Source organism: Leptodactylus fuscus, chromosome 1 (genome assembly GCF_031893055.1).
Source record: "Leptodactylus fuscus isolate aLepFus1 chromosome 1, aLepFus1.hap2, whole genome shotgun sequence".
Lineage (NCBI taxonomy): Eukaryota > Metazoa > Chordata > Amphibia > Anura > Leptodactylidae > Leptodactylus > Leptodactylus fuscus.
The window spans coordinates 37,780,414-37,795,512 of record NC_134265.1 but is presented as its reverse complement, the minus strand read 5'-3'; the positions used below and the strand labels follow the sequence as shown (position 1 = coordinate 37,795,512).

At 41.1% G+C, this 15,099-nt stretch overlaps 1 protein-coding gene across 4 annotated transcripts in view; it reads left to right on the top strand.

The window, feature by feature from the left end:
• The first annotated feature begins 9,381 nt into the window (after nucleotides 1-9,381).
• LOC142198676 (uncharacterized) overlaps nucleotides 9,382-15,099 on the top strand; it is a 168,067-nt gene continuing 162,349 nt past the window's right edge. For all 4 annotated transcript variants that reach the window (XM_075269718.1, XM_075269717.1, XM_075269715.1 and 1 more), the window contains exon 1: nucleotides 9,382-14,569. In XM_075269718.1, the coding sequence (XP_075125819.1) occupies nucleotides 9,657-14,569 (4,913 nt within the window). In that variant the 5' untranslated portion in view covers nucleotides 9,382-9,656. The remainder of the gene's footprint in view (nucleotides 14,570-15,099) is intronic.

Here is a 15,099-nt window from a genome sequence, read left to right as displayed (position 1 = left end):
TGAAGGTGTTGGCAATTACCTCTTTGGAGCAATGGCCACGCCCTCATTGCTCCAAAGAGCTTATTTGCATAGTGACAAAAAAAGGTGATAACTTAAAGGGGTTTTCCCATCTCACTATTCGTCACACTTCCTGAATTCTCCCCCTCCACCCCCCCCCCCTGCTGAACGGACACTGTAATATCACAATACTGATGTAGATCAGATAATATGCACATGCTTGTAGAGAATGGGCTCGGCTTTATCAGTAAACTGCAATTAGCTGAACTGATTGTCCTGCCGATAGAGCAGTGAGTGATGTCCCTTGTCCTATCACACAGTTCTATGTTTATTGTAATGCTGTGTAAAAAATGAGGCATAAGTTCACATAGCAGGCAAACAAAGCAGCATTTCTTAACCAATAAAAGTCCTTCATTTACGTAAGCTGTGTAGATAGAATCCTTAATATGAGACAACCCCTTTAACAATTTGGGCACCAATTTGTGAGGGAAAGACAAGGTTAGGGTCACCTAAATCAATCTCTCTGTGGTGATGGGTTCTGGAGACACAATAAGAAGACTTTTACTTCATGTTCCTAGAAATCTTCATCGCTATTCTGACACAACCTGAAAACCAAAGCAGAGATATCGTAATTTACTATATTTTGTGAGTTTTTGTGTTTTTACTGAGTTACTATGGTGGTCAGTGATACTTTTAGGCTGCAGGTCCGCTAACATTGTGGTCAGTGGAGCATTCATCAGTCTGATCTATGGTGGTCAGCGTACTTACTGGTGTCCATTGCTACTCTTTTGTAATACCAGTTTCTGATAGGTGCAGGTCCAACCTTATGTGGTGAACACGAGACCGGTATCCTACCCGACCAGTTGGATATTGTGATGCCTTTAGATGGAGAATAGATGGCAAGGTGGCTGCAAATGTGTGCGTCGACTGAGCATAGTGCCATCTGTTGGTTCTCCACCTAGATATGTGCATGAAGTTAAATTTGAGTCTGGGACGTGCACCTATCAGACATTTATAGCATATCCATTGGAGGAGTTGAGCAGGACTCCTCCATAGACCGTTCCATAGTTACTGTCAAAGGAACAAAAAGTTATGAGACCTTTCCCCCCCCTCCCTTTTCCCAAGACTCTGTACCATCTCCATCAGTCTTTGCCTCTCTTCTCGGTTTGTGTGTCCCGTGGTAACAATGTCCCGTATGCATGAATATCCTCCTGTTCACAGGGCCAAGCATGCAGCAGTTTCCAACTAGCCTTACAGTCCTCTAGTCCTTGTGCTGGATCTTTTTGCCGTGTTTCCTGCCCATTTTATACTTTTCTGTTCTGTATATTCAGTCTGGTGCAGTTATTTTTGCCGCTCCCCCCCTCCCCCTCACTGCTGAATTGCCACAATTTTTTTTCTTTCTTTTTGTGTTTTTAATTAATTTTGAGCTGAGTTTCTTTTCGATGCTTTTGTCCGATCTCTTTTCCTGGTCTTGAGCTGCTTCGATACCATGATATAAGTAGGGATGCGCTCAATGTGGTAACAGCAGGTGGACTACTCCAAAAACAATGTTAACAATCCTTTTATTTCGATTCATTGCTTCTTCAAAAGGTTTTGTGAATCTATCATATCAGAAGCATCCCGAAATTGAGTTTCACGGCTTGTAAAGTAGTCACGGCTCGTGATTTTACATATCTGTATCGTAAAGCAAATTCTTGTGAGTCAATGGGACCAGACCTTGTGAAGAAGCTTTTGATATTCCCGGGACAATCACATCTCTCATGTCTCTTAAAGGATATGGATATGGCTCTCCGAGGTCTGTAAATGAGGAGTGTTTGTGCGTTTGTTTCCTTCAGAAATGATAAGATGGTATCCTTATAGTTTTTCGGTATGTACAGCTTTGGCCACCTTTGTTTGGTTTCCCATTGGTGAACGTATTATCACAGCGCTCTGCAGATATTCTCTTCATTCTCGCTCCCTGTTCCCATTGGGGCTTATAATTTAATATCCCTATCTTGGATATAGACGTTTGAGCCAATTTAACAAGAACCAATTAAAGCGGATGTCTCAGTTTATTATGTTGCCTTATGTAAGGGCAGCATATCACAACCACAGGTCCATATTACTAGTAGCAAAAATCACTTAAAAAGTTGTGTCGTTTGGCTGTTCGGAGAGATGTAATTCATCAAACTGATTCCGACTAGAGATGAGTGAACACTGTTTGGATCAGCCGTTCCGAACAGCACGCACCCATAGAAATGAATGGAAGCACCTGGCACTGCGACCGGCCGCTGGCAAAGTGTACGTGCCAGGTGCTTCCATTCATTTCTATGGGAGCGTGCTGCTCGGAAAGGCTGATCCAAACAGTGTTTGCTTATCTCTAATTCCGACATATTCGTAAGGAGACTACTCCCCCTGCCTCCCTCTACAGTGACAGCCAGGCTGACCACAGTCTGTCGGTGGCTGTAGAGAGAGGTGGGAGAGCAACCTGGTGAATTTACTAGACTCATAAATTGTGTCCAATGTATTCTTCCAGCTCTCGTAGTAGCCAAACAGCACTACATTTTTTGTGCCATTTGGCTATGAGAAATATAGACCAGTTGCTGTAAAAAATGGTGCAAATTAAAGGCATTGTCCAAGAATTATAATCCAAAGCATACTCTTCTGTCCCTGGTGTTCCGCACCACTCTCCAGTCCAATGGTGCCTGTGGGCTTGTTCCGGCAGAAGTCCTCGCCACACGTGACTGCCACCGATTGGCCTCAGCGGTCACAGGAAAGGGGTGACATATGTGAGCAACATCTCTTGCCCTTTCCTGTGACCGTTGAGGCAACTGATTGGCCTCAGTGGTCACATGTGGTGAGGACATCCACTGGGACAATGAAGCACTGGGGGACAGGTTTTTTTTTTTTTTTTTACAAAATTTTTTCTTTTTAAATAATTTTTCACCTTCCCCGAACACTTATCAGAGATCCTTAATTCCTGGCCAACCGCTTTAAGATAACAGATCTGCATTACCCTACTTTTTTCAGAATGTGAATGGAAACCTAAAAAATAGAAACCCTATGCAGGTGTTTAAGTTCTGTTGCCAGAACCCAGCAGATCAGCCCAGCCCTGCCAATATAGTTTAGGATCGCTTGAGTCAAATTGTGTTTTCTCATTGTGAATCATTGCCTCGGTTGCCAAGAAGTTACAGTATTTGTCAATATGCAAATGAGCTCTTTGGAGCCACAGATACAGTCATCAGAGCTCTTTAAGGTTTAATCTCAAGAGCCTACAAGGCTTCTTCACTGTAAGGACTGTGAATGTGTGGAATAGCCTACCCAGGAGCTGGTCATGGCTGATAGCGTAAAAAAAGTATTATGGTAGATGCCCTTTTGGAGAAAAATGGCATTGATGCTTATGGTAGTGCATAGAATGTCATGCCCTTTCCCATCACCTGATTGAACTTAATGGTCATATGTTTTTGTTTACTTTCAACCGTAGGGACTATGTAATTAAACCAAAGATCTCATTTGCATATTGACAATACAGGTGATATCTTGGCACTGATTCATAAGGTTAGGACCATCTGAGTCAAGAAATGAATCTCTGGGGCTGGGTGCTGGTGACAGACTCCCTGAATTGGATTTGAACCAAAGGAACCAATTTTGCAAAGTCACAATGCCGGCCATTGTATCGGTTTGCAAACTTAACATTGTGATTTTGCTCCACAAAGAATATTAATATCACTTCTCATTTAAATGACCCTTCCTAAAAAATGTCTATGTTAAACCCTCATCCAGTACACATGCAGAGATCTGATTGTCCATCAAAGGTCCAGCCTTGGTGGTGGCATAGACTGTCTATGACGTGGTGGTGGGTGACCCTCTCCTTGCAGTGCACGTGAATCCTGGTTTCTTTTTCTAGAACTGTGCATTAAAAATGATCTTCCGTTATTGTGTTACATGAAAATGTGAAGAAGAGGAATCTCGAAGTGCGATGTTCGCCGCTTTTTTTGTTGGTACAGGGCACACCTATCTGATCGGTTCCTCCCAAACTTTTTGGAGCTTCTTTTTGCCCGCCGTATAACTAATGTTTGATTACAGTTGACCTGGGAAACTTTGTGTATGGCCTGTAACCTGTCCTCTGTTTCAGCTTTCGAAGACCATGACAGTGCCGTTGATGACCGGGATAGTGACTATCGTAGCGAAACCAGCAACAGCATGCCACCTCCATATCATACAACCTCTCAACCCAATGCCTCCATACACCAGTTCCCTGTGCAGCCTCGACTGCAGCAGCAAGGAGGTTCTCGGGAGTCCTGTGTTGACTCTATGCAGAGTTATGACCTGGACTTCCGGGAGAGGAGGACAATGAGGTAATGTCTGATGTCTTATCGCTTTCTGCATTTTGTAAGTTTTTTTGTATCCCTGAAGACACAAGTAGCCATTCTCACCATTGGCAATCCAAAGGAGAAATCCATCTGTATTCCAGACAGGCATCATGGTACTTCTTTAAACTCCGTATGGGTGTAATGGTTCTAACGTTATTCCTACTTCCATTCCTTACCATGCCATCTGGATTATTTTATCATGGAGTCATCTTCATTATATTTCTTTATAACGTTTCATTTTAGGTATCTAGTAGCAGATACTCCCCACTCCCCTTTGAAAACACATGCACACTAAAGCGACCAAGATCAGGGAATCGGTAGGATGAGCTAGTGGCCAACAGCTGTCTTAGATGGATTTGCACCATTCAGAAATGAGCCAAGTGGCTTCTAAAATGGCTTCTAAAATTTGATTTTTTTTTTTTTCCATTTTTGGATTCAGTAGTTACAACTGAAAAAGGGACGTGGTTAGATTGCACCATAGAATCTTATAGGCAAATGTGGATTTTGGTTGCAGAATCACAGACCACCTCTGAACTGGCATAGGACATATGATCATTAATTGATTGATCATCTTTTTCTATTGCTCTGTGAAACAATAGAACATCAGGCACAATTTTCAAAATTTTTGGCATATTTAAACCTTTAAGCTTAGACTGATTTAGTTTTTTGCCCCTGTGTTTTTTTCCTTGCTCCATGTCATCTGGGTGGGGGGCTTCCTTATGCGATGGTAGGGCTATATTCCGCACTCTACACCAGTCAGAAATACTGTCACTGCTACTCGTTGGGTGGAAGAGCAGAAAACAGTGAGTAACTGCAGCTGCTTATCCCCCCTCCCCCCCAACCACGACTTTGTGTATCACAATTTTTTTTTAAAGTTTTTCACCTTTCACAGAAACCCTACAGGCTACTAACCGGTCAAGAAGATGATACGTTCCTCTAATAACAGATATCACAAAGTTTGGGGTTTATAATAAAACCTCCACTGTTCTATTGCATTTGTCTGTAAACTTGTACCGATTCTCCTTATCTTTGATCTGTCGCTTATTAATGTCACCATTTTTTTTTATTTTTTTTTTACCTCCAGGGATTTGGTTCATTCTCATGTCTATATTTTTACAGTGTTGTCTTTGACTTTCATGACATGACTCTTCCTCTACCGTTTTCCTACTTTGCCTTTTCTTTCCTTTTCAAGGCGATATGATAGCGTAGATTCCAGTGCGAATGGACGTCACGATCTAGAGTCTGCATCAGAATCTAGTCAGCTGACGAGCCGCCATTGTTCCTTAGAAAGCAGGCATTCTCTAGATCTGTCCGATAGGTGGGTCAACCTTCTCTCTGTGCCATGCTGTGTCCTTGGCTTGTACCGTGGTTGTGTCCAGTGTTGTGGTAGCTGCATGTCTTCGGTGTTGCAGTGCACACTGGAGCGTAGTTGGCCGTGATTGTGCTTTTTTTTTTTTTTATTTGTAGTATCGGAGGCTTCATCATTTTGTTGATGGTAAAACGTAAGGATTCTGAAACAGCTTTGAGTATTTTTTTTCATGGCTGATAGTTATGCTTTAATTCGTCCTCCGCATGTTTTAGTTTGTGCTTTGCTTAAACTTTAAGGGTATGTTCACCGTAATTGGTGCTGATTTTGAAGCAGATTCCGCCTATAAATCGGCACCAAATTCCACACTTTTCACTTCCCTACATCTTTTTGCTATGGCATTCACTCAGATGAAATGGGGGTAATCAGCAAATGAAAGGCACAATGGAAAGTGGATGTGAGGTCACTACCTGAAAAGAAAGCAGCCATGTTTACTAATCCAAAACAACCCCTTTAAAGGGATTATCCAGGAATAGAAAACATGACCTCTTTCTCAGGAAGTTACATCACATTCGTTGGTCACATGGCCATCATGCAGCTCAGCCCCATTCATTTGAAGGCATTGCCATGTGACCAATGGACATGATGTTATTTCCTGAGAAGAAGAAAGGAGCCATGTTTTCTAGTTCTGGATAATCCCTTTAAGTAACTGGGGACTCCATAAATGAGCGTGTACTGTGTTCAGTCCCATATGAGGATTAGACAGTTATTCCCTTTGCAAAGGATTAGGTAAATTTATGAAATCCCCTTTTTTTTTCCATGACTTGTAAAGGAGATGGAATAAGGGTAAGATAAGCCCTTTAAGAGGAGGGGAAACCAAAACAAATACGTATTAAAACCATGTTAAAGGAGTTGATTAGGATTTATAAAAATGGATCTTCAAGAAACAGCGCTACACCTGGCTGGGTGCAGTATTGCAGCTCAGTTACATTCACTGTAAAGCAATCCGGTTTGGTTCTGTTTCTGGATGCAAGAAGCCATATTTTTCTAATCCTGGACAACCCCTAATAGTTTACATAACCTAAGCACGTACATTAGATCCATACTGAGCCCACTGAAGCCATGACTTTGGTGGTGATCAAGAAATCCATACTTATGATTGTTGTAAGACTGGAAAACTATATAGACAGCTAAACCTCGATGAATGTTATGTCTATTTACATGCATAATATATGTATGTATTGTAATTTACACAGTTGTTACAACTGTTTGGGCAAAGTTTTTATGTCTTTCATTATGTTTTTCTTTTGTCCACCAATCCTTTTTTCCCCTTTTCTGCCCATTCTTCTCCTTTTGATCTCTATACACATAGTAGAAATCCCTCTGTAGTTAAAGATAAAGTTAGGATCATTCCCGTTGAGACAGGTTCTATGGAAAAGGATTGGGAAGACGAGTGCGAAGAATTAGGCAAGCAGCTCATTGAAGATTTTCTAAAAGAAAGTCAAAAGAACTGGCAGGAAGCAAACCCTTCAAAGAAAAACATGAATGTTGAAATGACTCGGAGAGTAGAAAAGTTGACTTCCGGTCAAGACCTAATTCGGAAATCTGGCTTCGCTCAATACCCGGAGGAATATAATACCATTGATAGGCGAAAACTGAAAAAGAATTCTAGGATTAAAAACAAGGAAAGAATTAGTAATGGCATATGTTCAGAAACAAATGTGCAATCCAAAAAAGATATTTTATGGTCTGACGCACAATTTGACTCTAACAAAGAGCCTGTTCTTTCTTTCTATCCAATTTTACGACCTTATAAAAATGGTTTGCTGGTAAAGAGTGGGCGACGGGAACATGTCAATTGCAAACCCATTAAAGATGTATTGCACATAAAAATCTGTCAGGACCTAGATGAGCAGAAGCCAGCCATTCTTGGACACAGCTCTTCCCTGGATACGCTGGAGGAGTATGACAGTAGTGCTTCTGATGGTCAACCATGTTCACCAGTTTCCGATGATGATTTGGAAGAGCTAGCGTTGACTTCCCAGTCCTGGGCTGGTCCTAGTCTGTTTTATGCCAGTAATGTTGCTCTGAGTCCAATAAATTCTAATTCATTTGGTAATCTAAAACCTCTCCAATACAAAAACTCTTCCAGGGGACCGTTCAGTAAATATAGCTACCCCAACTTTCCATTGTCTCCAGTTGAGGAACCGACTGAGGAATACGTAGATACCATGGATGAGTTACAATGTTTAGTTGAGTCTGTTTCAGAATATCTGGCCGAAAAAGAAGAAGAAATTAATAAATTCCACACTTTACCGATTAGCAAGGTGACTAGCCCCATTATAGCAAGTAAACCTCCTTCAACTGATAAAATAGAGAATTTGGCCAACAATGTTGAGAAACCAAACATAAGCGTTGACGATAAAACTCCTTCAGAGTCTACACCAGAATTGTCTGGTATAAAAACAACGGTCAACTCTTTGTTTAGTTCATTTACGCAGAAGGTCGGCTCAGGGGCCACACTAGTTACAGCATCCGTAGAGAAAATAGTTACGGCCGCTCCTGAGAAACCAGAGCATCCCATTACCGGTGGGATATCAAAAATCTTTAGCAATAAGTTTAAGTTTGGAGGGAATTTTATGAATACAAAAAGTAATGAACAGAAAATGAGTGCTGAGATTGGCCACAAATCCAATATTGAACCTTCAACAAAACCTTCCTGTTCTACCTATCAACAAGAACCCAACAAGACCCAAGAGTGCACCAAGCCACCAACCAAAGGACCTGACCGTCCCTCTACATTTAGTAGTAATCTTCTAAACAACCTTCAACTGAGTAACACTGGATGTTCTTCAGAGGTATTAAAACCAGAATGTCCACCAGAACACAAAGCTGTGGAAGTTGCTCATTCAGTGACTCAACAATCAAGTGAGAACGAAGATGTCCTATCTGAGCAAATTACCAACAAATTAAGTAAGAATGAGTTAAATCTAGAAGCAAGTGAAGAATCGCCGCTTGCAGTCAACAAATTCAATCCCGAACAACCACCAAACATACCGTTAACACATGAAAAGATTGACTCTAGTTTACCAAAATCTACACGTAGCACCAAGGACTTAACGAATTACATTACTCATGGCATTGACTTAAAGCCAGACGGAACTGAGGACTACACAAAGTCTAATAAAGAATTTTTACACCCTTTAAGAAAATCTTTTAGCCAGTTTTTCACCCAAACGCCCAACACTGTGGATAAAAATATTAGCAACATGGAAAGTTCACGAGTCTTTAAATCCGAAACCGACATTAGAGACAACGATCCCTTTGGAATAGGGAAAATTAAAATCCCCTTTTTCAACTCTTTTAGTTTGACAGGAAAGAGGGAAACTGAAAAGAAAAGTGAAATCTCTTTACCTAAGTTTTCACCTGCTGACAATGTGTCCCCTAACAACAAAGTAAGTGAAAAAGACAGAACTGAATTAAAGCTGGAGAATGACAATTTTAAGAACGAAATAGGACCAGGTGCGTCTTTTGACAGAGCTGAAATTAAAAGTCACGAACCTATATTAAAAATGGATTGTTCAAGAATATATGATGAGACTCCGCAGGCAAAATGTGAAGCTACAGAGCACCCACTGAGTCGAAATGTAGAGCGCGTGCAAGAGCAAAAGCAAGACCTTACATTTAGCCAAAAATCATCTGACGGTGGCTTTCCAAAGCCAAATCCGAATCTTGAAAAAGAATCCTCCAAAGGATTTATCTCTAGACTGTTTACTTTTTCTTCAAGTGAACCTGGGTCTCAAGAAAATCTCGTCAAGGAGAGCAAAAGTTTTGAGGATAAAAAAACTACAGGTTTATTTTCAGGGTTGTTTAGGTTTGCATCAAGTGAAAACTTATCAAGTAGCAAAGAAAGTTCCACAAATGTTTTACCTAACCCACTAAAGGAGACTAAAAAGGGCAATACGATTGAGATTTTGGGTGGTCAGAGTGAGGATTCAAGTATGTTTAGCAAACTCAAAAACTTACTACCTGTGCAAAAAGAAAGCGAATTGGTTGTAAAAACATCAGATAAAGGTTCGAGTTTAGACAAGTCACAAAAACATTTGAAAGAGCAAGCTGAAGAACGACATACTGGTCATATGGAAATCTGCTCAAGGGATGTTTCTGTCCAGTTTGATTCGGAAATTGAAGACCCTGGTTTATGTTGGATGGATGATTTTGAAAGCGGCTTCTATCCTGGTCAGAATAGTTTAGGTCGATCAATCACTTGTGAAAACATTGAAGACAACAGGAGCCATTCGAGTTATGAGTGGGACTATGACGTTTCGGATTGGGGTATCACCATGGATGCCAGAGAGCCTATTGCTTGTCGTGTCATGAGCACAACTAGCGATGTGGTAGCTGTAACTGATTTGAATGGTACAGTCATGAACTTGTGCAAGAAGGATGGGAATGCTAACATGGATTGGATATCCTTTTCACACTTGGAAGAAGGATATATACACTCAAAGGATTTCCATGTAGGTAATGCGTTGTATGACCAGGACATTGAGCTTGTCTCAATACAAGCCGATGTCTATAGCTTATATGAAGGAATTCCCCTAGATTTGAGCTTTTCTTCTCAATATGACCACTCCCTTTGGAAATTGGTGGATTATGGTTCTTTAATTCAGAATGAAACGTCCTTGTTTTCTCCTGACGATGAGTATTTAGAATGGTTGGCCTTACTAGAGTTTGGTTTATGGTGGCAATCTGAAGATGGAGACTGTGGATATTATATGTACAGTGATGGTATGTATGTTTACTCCCTTTTAACTGATCCTACTGGGGAGTATGTCTATGTTTGTACACCAGACACAGAACCATACTTTGACTATGAAGATTACTTAGAAACAAGTTATATGTCAGATGAAGCTGTCATCTTGTGTGGATTCAAGGTACCATTAAACAATGGCGTGCTTCCTTGGTTTGATGTAGATGAAGAAATGGATAACCATGCCTTAAATAGCCCCCTTGACTTAGCGTTAAATAGAAATGACCACTTGATGAACTTGGAGACCTTTTCTCACATGTTTGAAGAATCTGTTTACTCCCAGCGAGACCAGCCTTTAGACTTCTCAACATGCAAGCTTAAAAAACTAAAAGTAGATCTTCGACCAGATGGTGAAAATATCTTTTCAGATAATTATTCTGTTGACCTGACTAGATGTCCCCAGTGGCACTCGAAAGTAGAAGTTCTTGATTTGGCACAAACAAAGCCTCCTCCCAAAAAGATTTCTGATCGAAAAGTTACTGAAAGCTCCAAGTTTGCTTCCCGCCCAGTCACCAATCCTGAACCGTCATCAACAACTGAACCGCAGTCCACTGAAAAAAGTGATGTTAAGAAGAGTTTATTTAGCCCCGTGTCCTCCTTATTCTCTTCTCTTGGTGGTCTACTGAGTAAAAGTGAAAACCCAGATCTTCCCGCTACTACTTGTGATGAGAAATCACAGGCAGTCGGGGATCTTGCTGTAAAGGGTGGAGGAACAGCTGCACCTACTGATGACCGTGGAAGGCAGAAATATGTAAAACCAAGGTTTGATGATGATGATTCAGATAATAGAAAGATGCCTCTCAAAATACAAAAACATCCAGAACAAGAAACTCCAGGAGGTCCAAATATAAACACATACGATTATTTGCAGAATCTGACCAAAGAACCTGAAAATAAAGACCCATCTATTCCAAGACCAACCGTTCAGGTAAAGGAAAATATCAGTAAACCAAGCCAACAGCTTGCAGAACGCACTGATAATGCCCCCCCGCAAAGTGAGCCTGAGAAAAATTTATTTAAGAGTGCTCTACAAATTTTTAGCATCGGTGACAGCAGCTCCGACAAAACCAGTACTGATAAAAACACTACTTCTGGCTTCTTGAACTTTTTCAAAACCCAGATCGATTCAGTAACATCAGGTCCAACACCATCACAGGAGAATTTGCATAACCGTTCAATGCCCTCGGAGGAAATTACGAAAAGTAATAAAACATCAGAAGCCGCTCCTGAGCAGAGGGACACCATTGGCATTTCATCTATATTTGGGTCCCTGAGTGATCTCTTTAAAACAGAGTCTGTGTCTTCTAAGCAACCCTGTGAAGCCATGCTCCCGCCAGAGGAGACTGGCCCATCCAATAAGAAGCCATTAGGGTTTAAGACAGATGATGCGAAGACTGGTGCTGATCAAGCACCAAGGCATAAACTACTTAAGAAACAAGAGACTATTCAAGAGAGTGGTGCGAGAACCTCCCTTCCATCTATTCACCGTGCAGATAGTAGTGTGTCTATAAATGTGCCTATACCTAGAGAGCATCAGGAAAAAGAATCCACTCCTGCAGCTTCCCCAAACAAACGTGTATTGCCTGGTATTCCCCCTCAACAATCCTTAAAACCAGAATTCATGTCTAAGGTTCAACCTCCAAAAATGTCAGAAGAAAAGGGTTTTCAAGAACCGAAGTCAGAGCAGCAAACCAGTACACAAATAGGGGACAGTCTTTCACAGACCGCCAGTAGCATTTTTAATTTTTTCAGTAGATCAGTCAAAGCTGAACCGGCTCCTGTAGAAGTACAAAAACCTCAACCCAAAGAAGCTGAACCGCAGAGTCTCTTTAAGATGCCTACTTTTTTCTCTTCGAGTAAACCCAGTGAGAAACCACCAGCCAGCACCAATACGTTTTCTAGCTTGTTTGGTTTTTCTTTGTTTGAAGAAACAAAGACTCCTGATCCTGGAATATTAAAAACCACCAGGGAAGATGGCATTATTAAATCTGTACCAAAACAAAACAGTCCAGAATTTCATCATTCTGTCCAGAAAATGGAATACAGGGAAGATACGATGGCTTCGGAACAACTAGGTTTGAATGTAGAAACTCCTAAATGTGAGTCGCCAGTATGTGAAGATGGTCCTCTGCCAGAGTCTTGTGATAGTACAAAACCAGAGGAACCATATGTTTCTACTGATAGACCAGATTTTGACTCTAGGGAACCAGACACTGGTTCATTGGTAGAAGATTCTGAAATTGATACAACGCCTCAAGTACATGAGTTTCAGAATGATGAAGTTGAGCCAGAGGAGTATGAATACGAAGATGTTAAGATGGTGGAGCCAAGTGAGTATGATGAGGATTATACCAGCGAACAGTTTGACTCTCTTCCTGAAAATGTTAGCCAAGTGATAGGTGTTGAGCATGCAGACAACACGGTAAGTTACATAACAGAACCTTCAATTGAAGAAATAGCCCCAGTTTCCGAAAGTAGTAGCATGAACGATGAAGTATTTGCTGATGTTGCCAAAATTTCAGATGATTCTAGCTCTCTCCTTGGTGAACAAGAATCCTCTTTTATTGAAGCCCCAAGCACTTATGGGTCAGATAAGGAAATCCTCTTAAAATCCCAAGACGATGCTCCTGAATGTGAGACCAGTTCTAGTGACTTATTTTTGCAAAAGGATGAACCAACTACAAAGGAATTTGTTCAGAGTAACCTCGGTCCTTCACAGCCAGCAAAAGAAGATGCACATGTTCTAAAACCTTTAGATCAACCATCCTCCACAAATACATCTAAGGAGCCTGAGCAGGAAAAATCTGTGTTTGACTCTTCAGTTGAAATGTTCTCTAGTTTCATGTCGAAAATCAGTGTGTTCTCTACAACACCCAGTGAGCCCCAGAAAAATACATCCAACTTCTACTTTACCCCTCAACCTTCATCTTCTTCAACGCCCAAGAAAAGCTCATTATTCGGCTTCTCTTCTCCTCAGACAAATACCTTTTCTAGTGACTTCTTTGGTATGTTTAAATCTTCTAGTGAAGTGACCAATAAACCACCTCCAGCAATGGTCCCCCCAAATAGAAATGCTAGTCAATCCAAATCACCTGTTCAGACAAACACAAATTTAATAAGACCAACTGGTTTTGACAAAGGGCCAGCTGACTTATCTAATCTGCTTGCAAATAAAGGGGCCAAGACAGAACAGGAATCTATCTTGACAGCTGAATCTCATAACGTGCCCAAAGATTTTCTTAGAGGTGACATCATTCAAGCTAATGACACCGTAACTTCGAAGGAGGGGGAACCTAATGTTCACCACTTAGAAAAAGCTAGCAGTAAAGAGACACTTCGAACTGATTCATCCTTAGACCTCCTAAAATCATCAGATGAAGTCTCTCTTGACAATAAAATGTTGACTTGTCCTTCAGAACGAAGTCTAGTTATGGATGAATCCTCTGTAGTTATCCCAGACATCAGTAGTTCAATTCCGCCTGTTCCGTTGATCAAGCAACCATCCATTCCAAGGTCCTTTTCACCCGATATAGAATTGACGTCTACAAAGACCCTTTTAATTGAGGACACTAAAGTAGAAAATGTAAACGGTCACTACAACAGCCAGTCCCCCGTGTTCGGGAAAAAGGAATGGTCATTGGCTTTGCAGGTGGATTCCGGGAGAGGTCCTTCTAGCATTGACTTTTCTAACTTGCCTGTCCTCATGAAAACCAGTGCAGAGGACTTATCTTTTCATGAAAGTCAAAACGGTACTACATATTCTGATCAAGCCTCAAAAATAAATGAAGGTGCAATAATTGGGCAACGCCTATTACAAGCCAAAGACACATTGGATGTGTGTTCCCTCCGCTCGGAATCCTCTAGTATTTTAACAAATTTTTCAGATGATCCTCAAAACAAAGACCAAATGATTGACCTGAGTCTGAGTCCTTCACCATGTATGGATATTAGATTAGGAAGTCTGGAAATAATTTCGGCAAGTTCTTTGGATGACGAAGATCAGTCTGAGTCAAAGATCGATGATTTGGCGACAACCTCTAGTGCCGGAGCTGCCCAATGTGCCAAGGAAGGGGCAGAAAAATTGAGTAGAAGGGAATCAAGGCCAGTTATTTGGGCATAATAAATGGTGTCTATCATGCGGCCATTTATAATGCGCCTTTAGAATTAGTGCTGTGTTGCTTGTTCTAACGTAGTGAAGTCACCTGCTAACTTATTGAGTTGCGTTATAGTCTTAGATTTAGTAAGTATTCTAGCTTATATGTTTTAGGTTGTGACTATGGCAATCCCACCCCACATTCTCCTATAGAGACAAAATTGTTTGGTCAGCCCCACTTTTCACTTGTTCTCTGTACCCACTTATACCTCCTGTATCTGACCACCAATAATTGTCTCCATGAAGAGGTTGAAAATTATTGCTGGTCAAGGTCCTAGCCCAGGGACACTCTTGATGACCAATGTAGGAGGACACTCTGCAAGCCCATCACAAATTGATAGGGTCTTAGAAATCTTTTTCTGCTCTGTGTTCAAAGTGCCCTTGCCTAGGAGCCTTTCCTGGTATTTGGTGATGTCTGTTTTATTGAAGCTTCGATGTCTGTGCTTGTCTTGCGAATATACCTAGCTCTTTCTTGAAG